This window comes from Spermophilus citellus, assembly GCF_964194105.1.
Source record: "Spermophilus citellus genome assembly, chromosome: 13".
NCBI classification, from domain to species: Eukaryota; Metazoa; Chordata; class Mammalia; order Rodentia; family Sciuridae; genus Spermophilus; species Spermophilus citellus.
Window position 1 is genome coordinate 116,133,989 of NC_138193.1, and position 15,398 is coordinate 116,149,386.

Sequence of the window (15,398 nt, forward strand, 5' to 3'; positions counted from 1 at the left end):
CTGGGCTAGCATTTTCCCCAGTGGCAGGAGTGTCATTCACTGTGATTCCTCACTGCATCTGAGTTGGCGCTAATGAGGTATCTTGGGATGGGGCTGGTCACCAGAAGGACTGGCCATAGGATAAGAATGTTGGGACTTTGAGGACTGATGTCTGTCTGACTTCCGGTAGTGGAGGGGTGCTGGAGGCTGAGTTCAGCACATGGCCAGAGACTCACTCAACACGCTGTGGAGCTGATACCCGGTCCACACTCTGGACTGCATTGCTCAGAGCTTCCTGGCTGGTGAACGGTGAGCATTCGGGTTCCACAGTGAGGACACAGGGGCTCTGCGTCTGGAACCTTCCCTACCTTGCCCCATGCCTCTGTATGTCTATGTCATAGGTACCAATCTGTACCCTTCATGATGACTTGGTGACAGTGACTCCACTCTTCCCTGTGTCTTGTGAGGACTTCCAGTGAGTTGTCCAGCTGGAGGGGGAGTGTGGGGCCATGGAATTCCCAAGCAGCTGGTGAGATGTGTGAGGGGCTGAGGACTCTGAACTTCCAGCTGATGTGGCACGAGGCAGTCCTGCTGGGATACACTGTGCCCTCCATGCGGGGTATGCGGGAGCTGCAGGTGGCCATCATCAGGGTTCCATCACAGTCTGCTGGCTAAATGGGCCTGCTTGTCTGACTCCACAATGCCCTGACTTTCTGACCATGTGCAAACTGAGGAACACTATTCCACAAGCAGCCCTGATCCAGCCTCCTGCCCTTTACACTCTGATGTGCTTCCCTGGAGCCTGGGTGGGGTCCAGCAGAATGCAGGCTTGCCAGCTGTGAGGCTGCAACCAAAGCTGTCTCCATGGGCTCTTAATTCTCTCCCTTGGAACACTTGTGTGGGAGGTCAGAGGTGTGCAGGCGTGGAGGGATCTACATGCTAAGGAACAGGAGCCTCCTCCCAACAACCGTGAGTCCCTAGATGGTGCAGCCTGGCTAGCCTTGCTACCAGAATCCTCCTGAGAGCCGAGCTGGACTTCACCCCCCTTCACTGCTCCCAGAGACTGGGCCCTCAGAAGCAAACCTGCAGGTACAGAACACCTGTGTGAGCTCAGGAGTGGCAGGTCAGCACAGACCCGCGGTCTATTTCAGAGCCTGGCACCTATTTACCCTGTACCTTGGGGCCAGGCCTGCCCTCCAGGTCCTTGCCTGTAGAATGGTGAGAAGCAATATGCCAGAGCCAACCGAGAAGTGTGAGAACGCAGTCTTTCAGTGGGCACGTGAGCCTGGGTGCTTCCCTCCTGGGGGTAGGGTGGGGGTGGTTCACAGTGACCTTCCCCACCAGATGCACCCAACACCCACCTGTGAGGCCAAGGGTTCTTCCACTCTAAAGCGAAGAGGAGGCAGACAGCAGGAGGGTAGAGGCCTTAGGGAGTAGGCAGCTTGGCTCTTAAACTCGCCACTGTGCCTGCCTGTCTCCATACTGCACCTGGAGAAGGGGCCTCAGTTTCTCCAAAAGTAATGAAAGTTAAATGGTTTTATATGGGGGTGGGAGTGGCGACATGGAGAGAGCACCAAAGTGTGCTTGGAACTGTGCCTGGAACATATTAAGTGTTTTTTAACACTCAAAAGTGTTAAAAAACAGTGACGTCGCCAACAACAACATACCCCTTCTGCACACAAGGAGGAATGGCTAAGAAAGGTGGAGAAACTTAGCGCTGAGTCCTCTGGGTTCCAAGAGCAGAATCGGGGATTCAAACCTGGGTCACGAACCTCTCCCCTGCACCCAAGGCGCCCTGCGCCCATAGCTCCTGCAGTGACCTCGCTCGCTTCTGTCGCCCGTCCCGGCTACGGGGAGGGGGCGCAGCAGCAGGACGCCGCGGTTTCGGGTCCTCGCCCCGCCCCCGCCCTGGGCGAGGCAGAGGGGGCAGGGCGGAGCGGCGCGCATGTGCACAGCTGGCGCCCCCCCCCCCGCCCCCCGCGCACAGCTGGGACGTGGGCCTCGGCCAGGCGGGCTCAGTCGAGAGCCGGCGGTGGACGCGCCGGGCCCAGTACCGTCTGTCTGTGCGAGCGAGCCTAGGTTCGCACCGTCGGCCATGACCGCGCGCTCCGCGGAGACCACGCGCCGCTGCCTGCTGGCTTTCGTGCTGTGCTGCGGCTTGGGGGCGCTGGCGGTGGTCGCCCAGAAGCCAGGCGCCGGCTGTCCGAGCCGCTGTCTGTGTTTCCGCACCACCGTGCGCTGCATGCATCTGCTGCTGGAGGCCGTGCCGGCCGTGGCGCCGCAGACCTCCATCCTGTGAGTGGGGCCCGGGACCCAGGGCTGATCGGGGACACGTGGGGTGGGGACCCCACGTGGGGTTTCGTGGGGCTCGTGCGGATCAAGGGGCGCGGGAAGCTTGTGGGCTCAGCGGTGCAGGGGATCCTGGGTCGGAGGACGTGGTGACTGGACGTCGGGGAACCCGGCGCAGGGCGCGCCGGGCCTTTGTCCGCCCTGGCCTGGACGCCCAGGGGCTGACCGAGCTCTAAGCGCGGGGCCTCGGGAGCCGCCTTTGTTCAGAACTTGGAATCCCCGGCTGGACCGAGCAGGGTTGGGAACTGCCAGGGAAATCCCCGCGCGCCTCCCGCGCCCTCCCCCAGGGCCCGTTCTCTCTCCTGTTCGCTCCCCTCTTCCTCCAGTCTAGTCCGGTCCCCGCTGAGTCCCACTCTCCTCCTTGAGCGTCGGGCTCCTGGCCGGTCGCCCCTCCTCTGCCCCTCTTCCTCCCTCCCCTGCTCTTGTCTCCCTGCCCCCCCTTCCCTCAGTGCAATACCCCACCCCCGCGCTCGGGGAAACCTCCCTTGTGTAGCTTCAGTTCCCGCGACCACAGCGACCTCAGCCAGTGTCCTCGCATTCTCCCCAGGCGCGAGTCTCCTGTCTGTTGGGGTATTCCTGGGGCCACGCGCACAGGGCTAGTCTGAGGCTTTTCCTGGCTCCGGAGACAGCCTGGCGGCCAAGGTCCCAGGAAGGCCCACCGTGTGGATGACCGAGTTCTGGGGCATCTGGGGCTGAGATGGCATGGGGTTCAGAGCGCTCTTCTGCCCAGAGTGCGTCCTTCCTTCCTTTTCCAATCTGGCCTAGCGTGTTTACCGAATTGCTGAACTTCCCGGATACTTGGTATTCAAATAAGATACAATGTGTCACGTACTCTGTGGACCTCTCCATGGACCAGAGAAACCTGCACGAACGTCTATGTCACCTTTTCCTAAGGAGGAATCTCTTTCCTTTTGCACAGCCTGCTTCTTAGGGACCTAGTGCCACCAGAGTTCGCTGCAGGCCTCGGTGTGTTCTGATGATACTTGGATTAGAAAAATTCAGATTCTGTAGAGGCAAGCATGCGTTTTAGACGCAGACTTTAATTCAGCCTCCTACAGCTGCCCTCTGCATGCCAAAAATAGTTTTCACTTTTCTTGGCTGGACTGGAAGACTTTTGGCACCACTGAAGAGCCTGCAAAGGTTGTAAAAGTTTGAGTGAACTGTTCAGGAAGTGGGTGGGAGCCTTCTTGTACACGGATCACCTACCTCTCCTGGTGGGTCATGGCTATGCAGGCAGCTTTGTGCAGGGGCTGTTATGCCCACAGGAAACTGCTCCTGAGAGCTGAAAAAGACTGTCCTTCCAGAGGGGGTGGATGGTCAGCCAGGACCAGGATCTAGGAGGGTACAGTACTCCAAGAAGTGGACTTACGTGGGACAGGGTGAGGTTTCTCCAATGTGGATGACTGGATTAATTCTTTAGTGAGTTAGTGGGAGAAACTTGGACCCTGAAGCCATTTTTCACATGTGGTCAGAGCCTGATACTTGCTCTGTGTTTGTTCCCAAATCTTAATTGCTTTTTGAAAAAAAAAAAAAAAACACTATTTCAAAATGAGTGTTGTAGGAGAAAAGTGGAATTCTCTGTCCTTCTGTGCATGTGTGGCCTTCAGCAAAAATATAACCGGAAGTGTGAAGGAGCCAGGGGGACAGGCTCAAACCTCTGTCCACACTTGGGAGACTTCCTGAAAGGGTACATTTGCAGAAATTTATATCATACTTACATGGAGTTTTGGGGCTTTCAGAAATGATTGAAATGGGAGCATCTGATGTCATTGATTCTGTGAGGCAAGGAGCATAGATGTCAGGTTGATGGAATCCCTCAAGAACTGAGCGGAGTCTGGGTGAAATCCAAATGCCTTCATTCCACTAAGGAGCTGGCTACGCACAGCTCCCCGTGGCCATGACTGTGGACTCACGGGCAGAGAGAGGGTAGAGCCAGGAGCCAGAACCCAGCCAGGGTTGGAGTGCCGGAGCGGGTGATGTGACAGCACTCTCCCTGAGTGCGTAAGTGGACTGGTGGTGTGGTGGGGTGGCAGGCTTTGGGAAGGTGGGCTGGGGAAGTGGAAGGAGGGAGGCAGCCCCTATGTTGTGTCTGGGTTGGGGCAGGCGTGGGTGGGTACCGGCTCAGCAGGGCAGGGCACAGGCACTGGCAGAAGCAGGGCTCTGCAGCTCCTCTGCTAGCTCTCTGCACCCTCATACTTGCTGTTGCTTGCTTTCTTTTTTTAAGAACTATGTGGTAGAAGTTGGCGATGTGAAAGAGGTCAGCACCAAGACCTCACTCCCACAGTCGGTTGGGCCATCCCACCTTCGCCTTGTCCCTCACTTTGGAGACGCCACCCAACTTCTGGAAGGGACTGAATCAGAGCTACAGGAGAATGTGATTCCTGGGCCCTCCGTGTTTCAACAGGACGGTCCCACATGTAGCTTGGGGCCTCAGAAAACAGGGGCAGAAGATGCCTTGGGCTTCCGGTTTGGACTGCCCCTGAGCTCCCTCTGCCTAAGAGTGTGAGGTGGCTGCAGTGCGCTGCAGCAGGGCCTGGCCTCAGGGTCCCGGGGTGCATGCTGGGTGCAGCAGGCTCCTCTCTGTACTCACACTGCAGTCGGTCGACATGGTCATGCCGACAGGAGGAAAGCTGGAGACCAAGTGCGTGTTTTTACTCTGCCCCCTTTTTTTCTCTGCTCAACTCCAGCCTTTGGGGGAGTACATTTAAATAGACGGTGCAGGGTCCTCTGGGTAGCAGGGCCTCTGCCCTCTGCCTTACTCTTTCCCCAGCTCCTTTCTCTTCCCTTCAGCTTCTATTGCTGAGGTCATAGGAATTGACTTTGCAAAGCTAGCATCCACCCGGCAACCCAGGCCACTTCAAAACCTGGCATCTATGCCAAACCAAGTCTGTGGCAGGAACCCCGGTGCTGGCGGGGCCGAGGGGCCCAGGGAGGCAGCTTCTTGGGGAACACATGTGGTCGGCCAGGGCCCACAGGCACTCCCTCTGGGTGCCACCTGTCTGCCAGACAGCTGTCCTGCATTCCTCCGCTTTCCAACCTCCTCAGTGTGGGGGTCCTGCTGCATTCTCCACCTGATTAAAAAGGCCCGGCTCAGGGTCAAGGATCCATGTTATTATGTTAACTGGTTTCTTCCCTCTGGAGGGGATGGCTTCTCCCCACTTGTCAACACTCCTGAGGGCAGAAAAAGGGGAGACCTGGATCTTCAGAACCTCAAACCATAAACCTGGGAGGTTCCAGGGCCTTCTCTGCTCTGCTCTTGCAGGATTTTATTTATTTAGTTACGTAGTCGTTCTGGGGATTGAATCCAGTGATTCAATGGATTGAATCTACTACTGAGTCACATCACAAACCCTTTTTATTTTGTTTTTTAAATTTTTTTTTTTTTTTATTTTGAGATGGACTTCTCTGGCCCAGACTTGCGATCCTCCAGCTTCAGCCTCTGAAGTAACCGAGTAGCTGGGATCCTAGGCGTGCTCCAACTCCAGCTGCTGGTTGGTTCTAGGTCTGCCCACAGCTGATCAGCCCCAGAAGAGAGGGATCTGCCTTCCTACCTGAGGAGCTTGGCCTTAGGGCAGGGTGTTGCTCAGCATCCTTTGCACAGCCCTGCAGCACCCAGGGCCCCTGGGAGCCCATGGGCTGAAGTGGAAGCTTACCCAAGGACTGTGGCTTTATTTGATTAGGGAAGGAGACCCTTCAAGACACAGCTGCTGTCTGTAGAGGTGCAGACTCTAGTGGTGCACCCTGGGCAATTTTGTCCTGCCTCTGACCCTGGAGCGTGTCCCCACAGTCCAATGGTGAGCTCGTGCCCGACTGCTTCCTGGTGCCTCCTGCCAGCCTTTTGCTTGCGGAGGGGGATGGTCTTCCATTTTCTTTCTTGTCTGTCTTTGGCCCCTGAGGGTAGGTTTTGCCTCCTGGAGGTGTGGGGATGCACCGCTCCTTTCCCTTGTCTGGGGAGGGTGTGGAGAGTGGGTCTCAGCATGTTGTCCAGTTGCCTAGTGGGGCCCTAGTCTTGGGGCTTACTTAGCTGTGGAAGGATTTCGAGCTGCAGTTTTGATTTTTCCCGTTGGCAAAGGCCTTCCCGGGTGTTTGCTCTGGAGTGAGCTTGGGAGTCTGCTCCCACCCAGAGACTCTCCATTTCACCGGTGTGCCTGGGATCACCAGCATGAAGTCGCGCATGAGTTCCCCTTGCCGCCTGAGACCTGAGGTCACTGAGCAGCTGCAGAGTCCGCCTTGTCCTTGGGGACTGTTTCTTTCCTGCATCAGCCCCTGAAGGTCTGTTGTGTGGTTTGTGAAGGCCAGCCTTGGACACGTCCATTTCCCTCTTGGTTGCTGTGTCCATGCTGCTCATGTCCACCTTGCTCTTCGGTCCCTTCTCTGCTGGGGTTCGGTGTGCTCCTGCCTCACCAAGGTGAAGACGAGGCCAGGGGTGCCAGGTGATTCTTCTCTGACGTAGGTGGCCGGAGCCGCGAGCAGGGTCTCCATTTTCACTGTGTTCAGGGTGCCTTCTGACTCCTCCTGGTTTCTTTGTTGACGGGGTTATAATTGCTGAATATTTGGGGATCTTCCTGACATCTTCCTGCTGTTGCTTTCTAATCAGTTTCAGCAGCAGCAAGTATAAATTGTGAACTTAAATCCTTTTAAATTCATTGAGACTTGTTCCTTGGCCTGGGGTATGACTCATTTTGGAAATGTTTCTTGGGCACTTAAAAGGAACGTATTCTGCTGTCGTTGGGTGGAACGTTCTGTGATATCTGTTTGATCAAGTTGGTGGACAGTTCAGATCTTCTGTGCCTTCCTAACTTTATGTCTGTGTATTTTGCCATTTCTTTTCCCCAGTGCTAGGGATTGAACCCACGGTGCTGCACCCCTGCGTCACATCCCAGGCCTTTTTATACTTTATTCTGATACAGGGTCTCGCTAAATGTCGGAGTCTGGCCTTGATCCTCCTGCCTTAGTTGCCTTCAACTTATTCCACTGATTATTGAAAGAGAAGAATTGAAATCTACGACTCTCTCTGGGAATCTGCCTTTTTCTCCTTGAAGTTTTTATAGTTTTTCCCATGTATCTTGCAACTGTGTTATTAGGAACACAGACTCTAAGATTCCTATTCCTTCTTGCTAAAGAGACTCTTTGTTTCTGGTAATGTTGTTTGCTCTGAAATCCACCTTGTCAGATGTAGACCTTGTGTTGAAGTTAGCATTAGCTATAAGTGGGCTTCCGTCTGTGGTTTTGCCTGGTGTGTTAGCATGTGGGTGGGCCCAGCCTTCTCACCCAGCCTGACCTCCTCTGCCTTCTAGTTGGGATATTTAGACCATTTACACTTAATGTGATAATTGGCAGGACTGGGTTCAAATCTCTCCTCTTGTTAATCGTCCCATCTGTTATTATTTTCCCTCCATTTCTATGTCTTTGGCATTAAATGCATGTTAATATCACTACACTTTCTGTTGTTCATTGGTCATCCGCTGTGAACCTACTTGCTTTAGCATTTGTAATACCCTTCTGAGTTTTATTGCAGCTTAACTTCAAATATTGCCACTGAGCCTTGGAGGAGCCTGCAGTAACACTTGGTTCCTCCCCAGCCCTGGCTTTGGGCTGTTGTCTTCACACATTTTAACTTTACATTATTGCAACTTACACTATGTTTTCATTATTTTGTTTAAACAGTTCCTTTTTGAGATTTAAATAGGCAGGACGGTGGGGTCCTACCTGGTGGGTCCCCCTGTGTGGGAGCATGTTTCCGTCTTCTGCGGGGAAGACATCTGACATGCACCCCTGGGGGGTGCCTGCATCCAGCTTGGTTATGCCCAAGAAATAGTCTCTTTTACCTTAACTTTTGAGTGATGTTTGGTGGGATGGCTTCGGCCCCTGCTGTAGACTAGACGCTGCTGTGCTGTCCTCTACTCCGTGTCCAGGGGCACGGCAGCTGCCCCACCTCTGTGCCCTGGTGTCTCTGACGGCCTGAGGATTCCTCTCTGCACTTTGATTAGATCTGCCTTGGCGTGGATTTCTTCCTGCTTCTTCTCACACTCAGGGTTTTATTTATGTATTTGTGGTTTTTAACTTAGATTTACGGCTTTATAATTTCATAGACTTGGACGCTCTGGGGTGTTGATTCCTGAGCCGTGTGCTCTGTCCCCTCTCCTCTGAAGGTCCCAGGAGTGCCTGTGAGAGCTCCTGTCCGTTTCTCTGGGGGCCACTAACCTGCGTGCTTTCTGCTCTTACATCTGTACGGTTTCAGGTCTTCTCTCTGCGATACCTAATTTGCTACTGACCTCCTCTATTTCAGGTCAGTCTTCATCTCTGGAACACATGGACCTCGGCACAGGCCTCCGTGTCTCTGCTTCACGTTCTGAACCTGTGCAATGCGATTCCATGGCGCAGTCTTTCCTGGTTGCTAACGTTGACGTCTGTGTCAGTTCAGGGCTGGTTTGATGGGATGTTTTCATCTTTTAATGATGGATCATTACTTTCCTGCCTCTTCTCATGCTTGATAATGTCTTATTAGATTCTGGACACTGTGAATTTCATTTTGTTGAGCACCACATATTTTAGTGTCCAGTCATTATCCTTGGCTTTGTTCTGGGTGCAGTTATGTGGAGACAGCATGGCTCTTTCTGGTCTTGAGGCAAGACTGGAGCAGTCCTCAGGCTGAGAGGAATCACTTCCAAGAGGTGGCTGAGGCAAGACCCTCCAAAATGCCATGCCCAGTGCCCCATCCATCTCGTGGTTTCAGTCCCGTGGTGGGAACAGGCGCTGTGGTGAGTGCTGGACACTGCTCTCTAGTCCACTGGGGGCCCTTTCCTGCCACCGCACGTGTGCTGGTCAGTGCTCAGCTGACCCAGCGCCCTCTGCTCTCCACAGTTGTGTCTGTGCCCTCCCTGGAGTGCTCGCCTGTCCTTTCCAGGGCCATCCGGAGTTCCATCCTTCGATGTCTGGGGCCCCTGCAGGTGTCCCTGGGCAGGGGCTGGGAAGGTGCGAGCCTCTCTGTCCACCTCCTGGGCCATCCTGTTTCGCCGATGCCTGTTTTGAAACCAGTGGCCTCACATCAGGTCTTTGTGTCTCCCACTCCTATCTGTTCTTGCCGCTGCTGGTCCATCTTGACAGAAAGCAGAAGTTCCCACTCCATTTTAAAATACCGTTTTTAGCCTTTAAATTTTTCTGCACCAAGGTGTGGTAAAAATAAATAACAATCAGAACTAACTGCTGATGAGCTCATGTGCTCAGAGTTTCAAATCTGCTCTGGAAGTGGCTGGCGCTGGTGTTCCCCTGTCCCTTGGCACGCTACTGCGTCGGGGTGGCTCGGCTTCAGTGCTGGGCAGCCGTGGAGCAGCCCGTGGACCTCGCCACGTGAGGGGCGATGCGGAGCTCTGGGCTCTTCTTGGAGGCTCTGCAGGAAGTCTCTTTGCAGATTGAGCTGTGAGTGTCCCTTGGGTTTTGTCCGTAGCTGCCTGCTGACCACAAAGGCAGAGTTGCATAGTTGTCACCAACCGAACTGTTCACATCTGGAGCTTTGGGACCATATTTGCTCTGACAATGACACAGTGTCCCGGCTCTGTCTGAAGCTCTGCCTGCACAGCCCCGGCCTCCAGGCTTCTGTGGGAGGGGAGAGGGAGCGTGGGCACTGCCTCTGGTCTCATGTCCGTCTGGATGCCAGGCCCTGGGAGAGGTCTCAGCAGGTTCCTGCAGAGGGGACATGTCTGAGGGCCTTGCCCTTCTGCCGTGCCGTGCTGGACTTGGGTGCTTAGACGTTGGACTGTGTTGCGTGGTCTCTCAGAGGCCTCTACCAAGTCCTTCTCCCTTCTCTGCTGTCCTGGGCAGGGTGCTGCTGTGGGCCTCTTCCCTCCCTGGGAGGGGCCCCAGCTCCCCATGTTCTGGGTGTTCCTTTTGTGTCTGGGTGCTGTGCCTGGGGCTGACGGTGCCCTCCACCCCTGCAAGCTCAACTCCTGATGTGGGAGGCAGCAAATAGCACCACAGAGAAATGCAAGTGGGAAACCATCCTCCTGATGAGCAGCATAGTGTGGCTCCTGGTTTGGGGACTAAAGGAAAATGCTTGATGGGCAGCTGCCCAATGTGATTCTCTGTGCACAGGTAAAGTAGTCTCAGTAGCCACTGTGGGAAGCCATTCTGACACGTGATTGGGTGGCGCCCGTTAAGGGCCTGAGGCGTTCTGGCTGTGTCGGAACTTTCCTGGCCCTTTCCTAATGAGAGAACCCGTCCGTGTGGGGGTGTGACTGACCACTGACCCCGGGGGCCCAATCACTGACCCTGACCTTGGAATGCGGTCCCCCCTCAATCTTCATTGGATGGAATTCTCCCCTGAATCTCTTGTTCCCCAATAAAAAGCTACTCCCAGGCGTGTTCTCTCTCTCTCTCCTGCTAGCCCTGAGTAATCCTTGCTGCCCTGCCGGGTGGTTAGAGGAGGGAACCAGAGAGGGGAGCCGTCTCGGACCTGGCAATAGAAATAAGGTAACTGAGTCTGTGTGTTTTATTTCGATCTCTTCTAGCTAACTTTTATGCCAAGAACCTCATTAATGAAACCATTGTGCTGGCCGCATGGTGGAGCCACAACCTGCAGAGCCAGCCAGGTGCTTACCTGAGGATCTTTCCCGAGGCGGGAGCCGGCGTGGGTTTGACGTTGGCCTGCCTTGAGTGTTTGTGGAGGTGGTGGGTGAGGTGGTGAAGGGCTGGAGGGGAACCAGGAGAACCCTGATTTTCCCGTCAGAGGTGGGCTTCTGCAGACCTGGAATCAGCCGGATGGCGGAACAGTTTTGCTTAGGTGTGAGACATGCATCTTCTGCTGCCCTGAGCCAGGGACGAGGTGTGTGCCCTGGGGCCCACGAGTGCTCTGCCCTCTGGCCAGGGGACTCCCGCTCTTTCTGCTTTCTGCTGCGGTCTGAAGGACTCTGGGAATGAGCCGCGCTGCCTTCATTCCTGCGCCCTCTCAGCGGCCCAGCGTGTCCACCCCCTGCAGTTGTGGAACTGGCCGTGCACACAGATGTGTCAGAGTAGCCTTCTGGCTTGAAGCCAGGGCTGGGCAGCTTGTTCTCCAGGCCATAAGCTAAAGAATTATGAAACACCCTCTTTCCCACTAATTGCGCCATCCTGTGTATTTTTATTTTGCAACATATTTTTTTAAAGAATTTTTTTTAAGAATTTGCAAGTTGTACATGTTTATAGTAGAAAAATTTGAAAAATACAGACAGAACAAATGACTCACATTCCTATGATCAGAGAAAAGTATCAGCTTCTTGGACTTTTTCCTCGGATGCAGGTTCTCGCAGACCTCTCCTTGTGCCAATCACGTGTCAACAGTTGGGTGGCGATGGACGTCCTAGTCTGTACCTCATGTGTTTTAAAACGTGGCCTCATGTTTTGATCCTGCTCAGTATTGAAGCTCTGCACAGGGACATAGTCTTTTTCCTTCCTTTGCAGTGCTGGGGTGAAACCCAGGATCTAGGTGTGCTTCCCAAGTGCTCTACCACTGGGTGTCAACCCTGCTCCTGTGTCATCGTTAGCGGCCACATAGTATTTATTCATCTGGAATTGCCACATTTACTTAATGAAATTCTTATTACTGGTCATTTCTTTGTTTCCATTTTTTTTTCTTTTTGCTCCTGTAAATAAGGCTGCATTTGTGTGCATTGTTTTACGTGTCTGTCTAGATTATTTTAGGGTATGCTTCTATAATCTCGCCATGGCTTGAATCTACACCAGGGATCCTGGTTGGCCTCCTGTGGGATCCTGAGTTGGCTTCCTGCCTGGGTTCTGGGTGCGATTTTCCTGAGGACCGTCCCTTTAGCCGAGCCTGGTCCTTCACAATGTTAGCAGCACAGATCCCGCAGGGTAAGCCTGTGGCAGCTGAGGGCGGGTGCAGGGAGGGGTGCTGGGTTGCTGGGTGTGGGACACCATCTTGCCACCAGCTGTGCTTGCCTGAGGATGGTCCCTCCCTACACTCTGTGACTCGAGTGTGCCTGAGAACCACACCACCACACTTGCTGACAGCTCTGTCTGCTCTGCGTTCCAGGGGCTCCCAGCTCATGGCTGTTTCCTGTTTGGTTTCTGCCCAGTGGCTGCTGACTTCTGCTGGACAGTGTTCACACCAGGCTTTAGGACCCTGGATATCAGGCAGCCCTGCACCCTGCCATCTGCTCCCTGGGATTCACGGTCGGTGCCTGCTGTCTGTTGGAGTCACATTCTGGACACTGAATGGGGTAGCACTGGGCCACTGCTCCTAGAGGAGCTGCAGATTGACCTTCTGTCAATCTCTGGTCACAGAATTTTTATCAGCAACCCATAAATGTTCTTGTGTGTACCTGGTGCCTGCACGTTGTCGATCATGAACACTGAATGCATGGCCAGGAGCGCACCCCCACAGAAGCTGTGTCAGCAATGCTTGCTGTGACCCAGTCACCTGACAAGGACAGCTGAGACGGGAAGGTTGACTTTGACTCCTAGTTTCAGCGACTTGGTCCCTGGTGGACATGGCTCTTGCCCAAGGTGAGGCAGAACACCACGAAGGGTCTGCAGAGGAAGCCGCTCAGGACGTGACGGCAGCAAACAGAGAGGGGGTGGTGGGGCACGCTTCCTGGCCTCACCTGCAGGGCCCCGGTTTTCCCATCTGTGGGGGCCAGAGGAGTGGTCCTGTGGGCCTCCTGCGAGGCCATTGGCTCTGTGGGCGCGTGTTCACTGTGGGCGGATGTCTCCAACCTCTGGACTGCGCCCAAGTGCAGGTGTCAATGTGACAGATCCAACACGCGGGGGCGCCTGGTGCAAGACGCGGGGGTGGGGGTGGGTGGGCGGAGGGGGTACGGTGCAGGAGCCATTGGAGACGGCAGGGTCTCCGAGAGCAGGTGGCTGGCAGGACACGATCCCTTCCTGATTTCAGGGGCTGACTTTCCGTCAGCGGAGACTTAAGGTGCAGACAGGAAGTCACCATCAGTCCAGCTTTGACGCATGTCAGATGGGCAGTTCTCCCCAACAGACCGCGCCACATGTTTGAGAAACGTCTGATTTCCCTTTTGAGGAGGGACATAGGAAATGCTCCGTAATTGCAGGTGCCCTGCCCTGCCCTCCCAAAGTCCCGTCTTTATTTTTAGAAACATCCTGCTTTCTTGAAGTGCCACATCAGCATAGACCTCACGTAACTCCCGCACAAAGCGTGAGGGACAGTGACAGTGGAAATCCAGGCTTACTCTGAAAATGAGGCTGGCTTGGTAGAGATAGAGTATGTGGCCTCAGCAGTGATTGACCTCTTTGTGTGCATTGTTCACTGTAGAAAAAAAAAATGAGACGATTGCAGTTTTTAGGCAGAGCAGTTTCTTCACTCGGAAGGTGAGGTGGCTTTTGGGGGCGGGGGCCTCTGTGCTGCTCCAGTGGAAACGGGGCTGCACGCCAGCCACTGTTCACGTCATGCCCCCTCCTAGTCTCAGCCAGACTCCAGGGGATGAAGTTATGGTTGCTGCTTCCTGGGGTAAAGCAAATATTTCTAAAAGTTTATAACCAGAGGAGCAGCACGTTTAACTTTTTAAAACAGCAATTAAAGTAGATAGTCATCCCTGTGGGTGTTCCAGACGCGGGATGTTTGTGTTGGCATGGCAACAGTGGGCAAACAAGCACATCGGATGCTTATTTTCTTGTGTGTGTGTTTTACTGTGTGACCTTTTTAAGTTAGTGTGTCACCCCACGATTCACCCACCCACCTGTCCATCCACATGCCCATTCATCCCCATATCCAGCCACTCATCTACCCATCTGTGCACATATCCACCCTTCCATCCACACATCCATCATCCATCTATCCTTCTTTCCATCTTCCCAATCATCCCACACACCCACCCACCTATCCATGCATTGTTCTGTCCATCTGTGTGTTCATCCATCTGTCTGTCCATCCATCCATCCACCCGTCCATCCATCAACCATCCAAGCCACCCCCCATTGAACCACCCCCCCCCCCACATCCATCCATCTGCCACCCATCTGCCCAGGTGTCCACCATCCATCATACTGGAGTCCTTGTTAGGTGTCAGTCACTGGCGCATGCAGCCCTTGCTGTTGGGTGCTCACTGTGCAAGGGGGTCAGGCTGTGAGTGTGTCCAGCAGTGGTGGCAGTGCCACGGTAGCAGTGTGCACCATTCTGTCCTACTCCTGTCCCTTCTCCTCCCTACCCTCTCCATGACTTGAGAAGAGGTTGATGCCTAGCTGCAGGGTTACAGAGGAGGAGGAAGAAGGAATTCCTCCAGCAGATCCAAACTTCCTTCCTCCTAAGCTCAGAAGGCATGAGTTTTAAAGCCCAACTCCCTCATCGCTTCTTAGCCTTAGAAGGCCTTTCCTTGCTGTGAGGTCCTCAGCCCTGGGTCCAGTGGCCTTTCAGCTGGTTCTGGGGGATGAAGCTCTACAGAGAAGGGCTGGCTGTTTTTCCAGTCTTCCCAGGTGCCTGGCTAGTGGCTGCAACCCTACACACCATGGGTGCTGCCTTCAGGCTCTCCTGCCCTCATTGGTAAGTGGCCACAGGGATGCTGAGTGGGCCAGCGGACGCAGGCAGCAGACTGTGCCTGCCGTCGAGGGGCGGGGGGCTCTCAGCTGGTGATGGGGAATGAGCCGCGGGGCCCACCTGGGTTTTTGAGGAGGCTCCCTTGGGGACCTTCTCTGAGAGTCTTCGTGGCGATTGTCTCACGCCTGTCCCTAGAAGTCCTCACACCACCTTTGTCATGCGGGGTTCTCTGGTCCTGTCTTGGTTGGCTGGGGCTGTGTTCCTACGTTCCTGAGTCCCATGTGTGGGAAGCCCCCAGGTCGGTGTTGGTGGTAGCCACTGGATTCCACCTCGTGACCTTTTCCTTGGGGGAGCGGATTAAAACACCCGGGACCTGGCTTGAGACTTAGAAAGCCACCAGCCAAGGTCAGCGAGCCTCAGGGACCTGGGCCAGCTGCTTCTGGGGAGTGGCTGGCCCAGCTGGGGCCTCTGCTAGCTGGCTGGGTCCTGGGTGAGTGCCCAGGGGCTCTGCCTGGCTTGTTTGTTGGTCTGGCTGACCTGGCCACGGGTCTCTGCTCCCTGTTGAGTGGCAGTG

At 54.6% G+C, this 15,398-nt stretch overlaps 1 protein-coding gene across 2 annotated transcripts in view; it reads left to right on the forward strand.

Moving 5' to 3' along the window:
- Nucleotides 1-1,967: 1,967 nt before the first annotated feature.
- Nucleotides 1,968-15,398, forward strand: part of PXDN (peroxidasin) — a 102,516-nt gene continuing 89,085 nt past the window's right edge. For both annotated transcript variants that reach the window (XM_081264383.1, XM_081264384.1), the window contains exon 1: nucleotides 1,968-2,274. In XM_081264383.1, coding sequence (XP_081120509.1) covers nucleotides 2,075-2,274 — 200 coding nt within the window. In that variant the 5' untranslated portion in view covers nucleotides 1,968-2,074. The remainder of the gene's footprint in view (nucleotides 2,275-15,398) is intronic.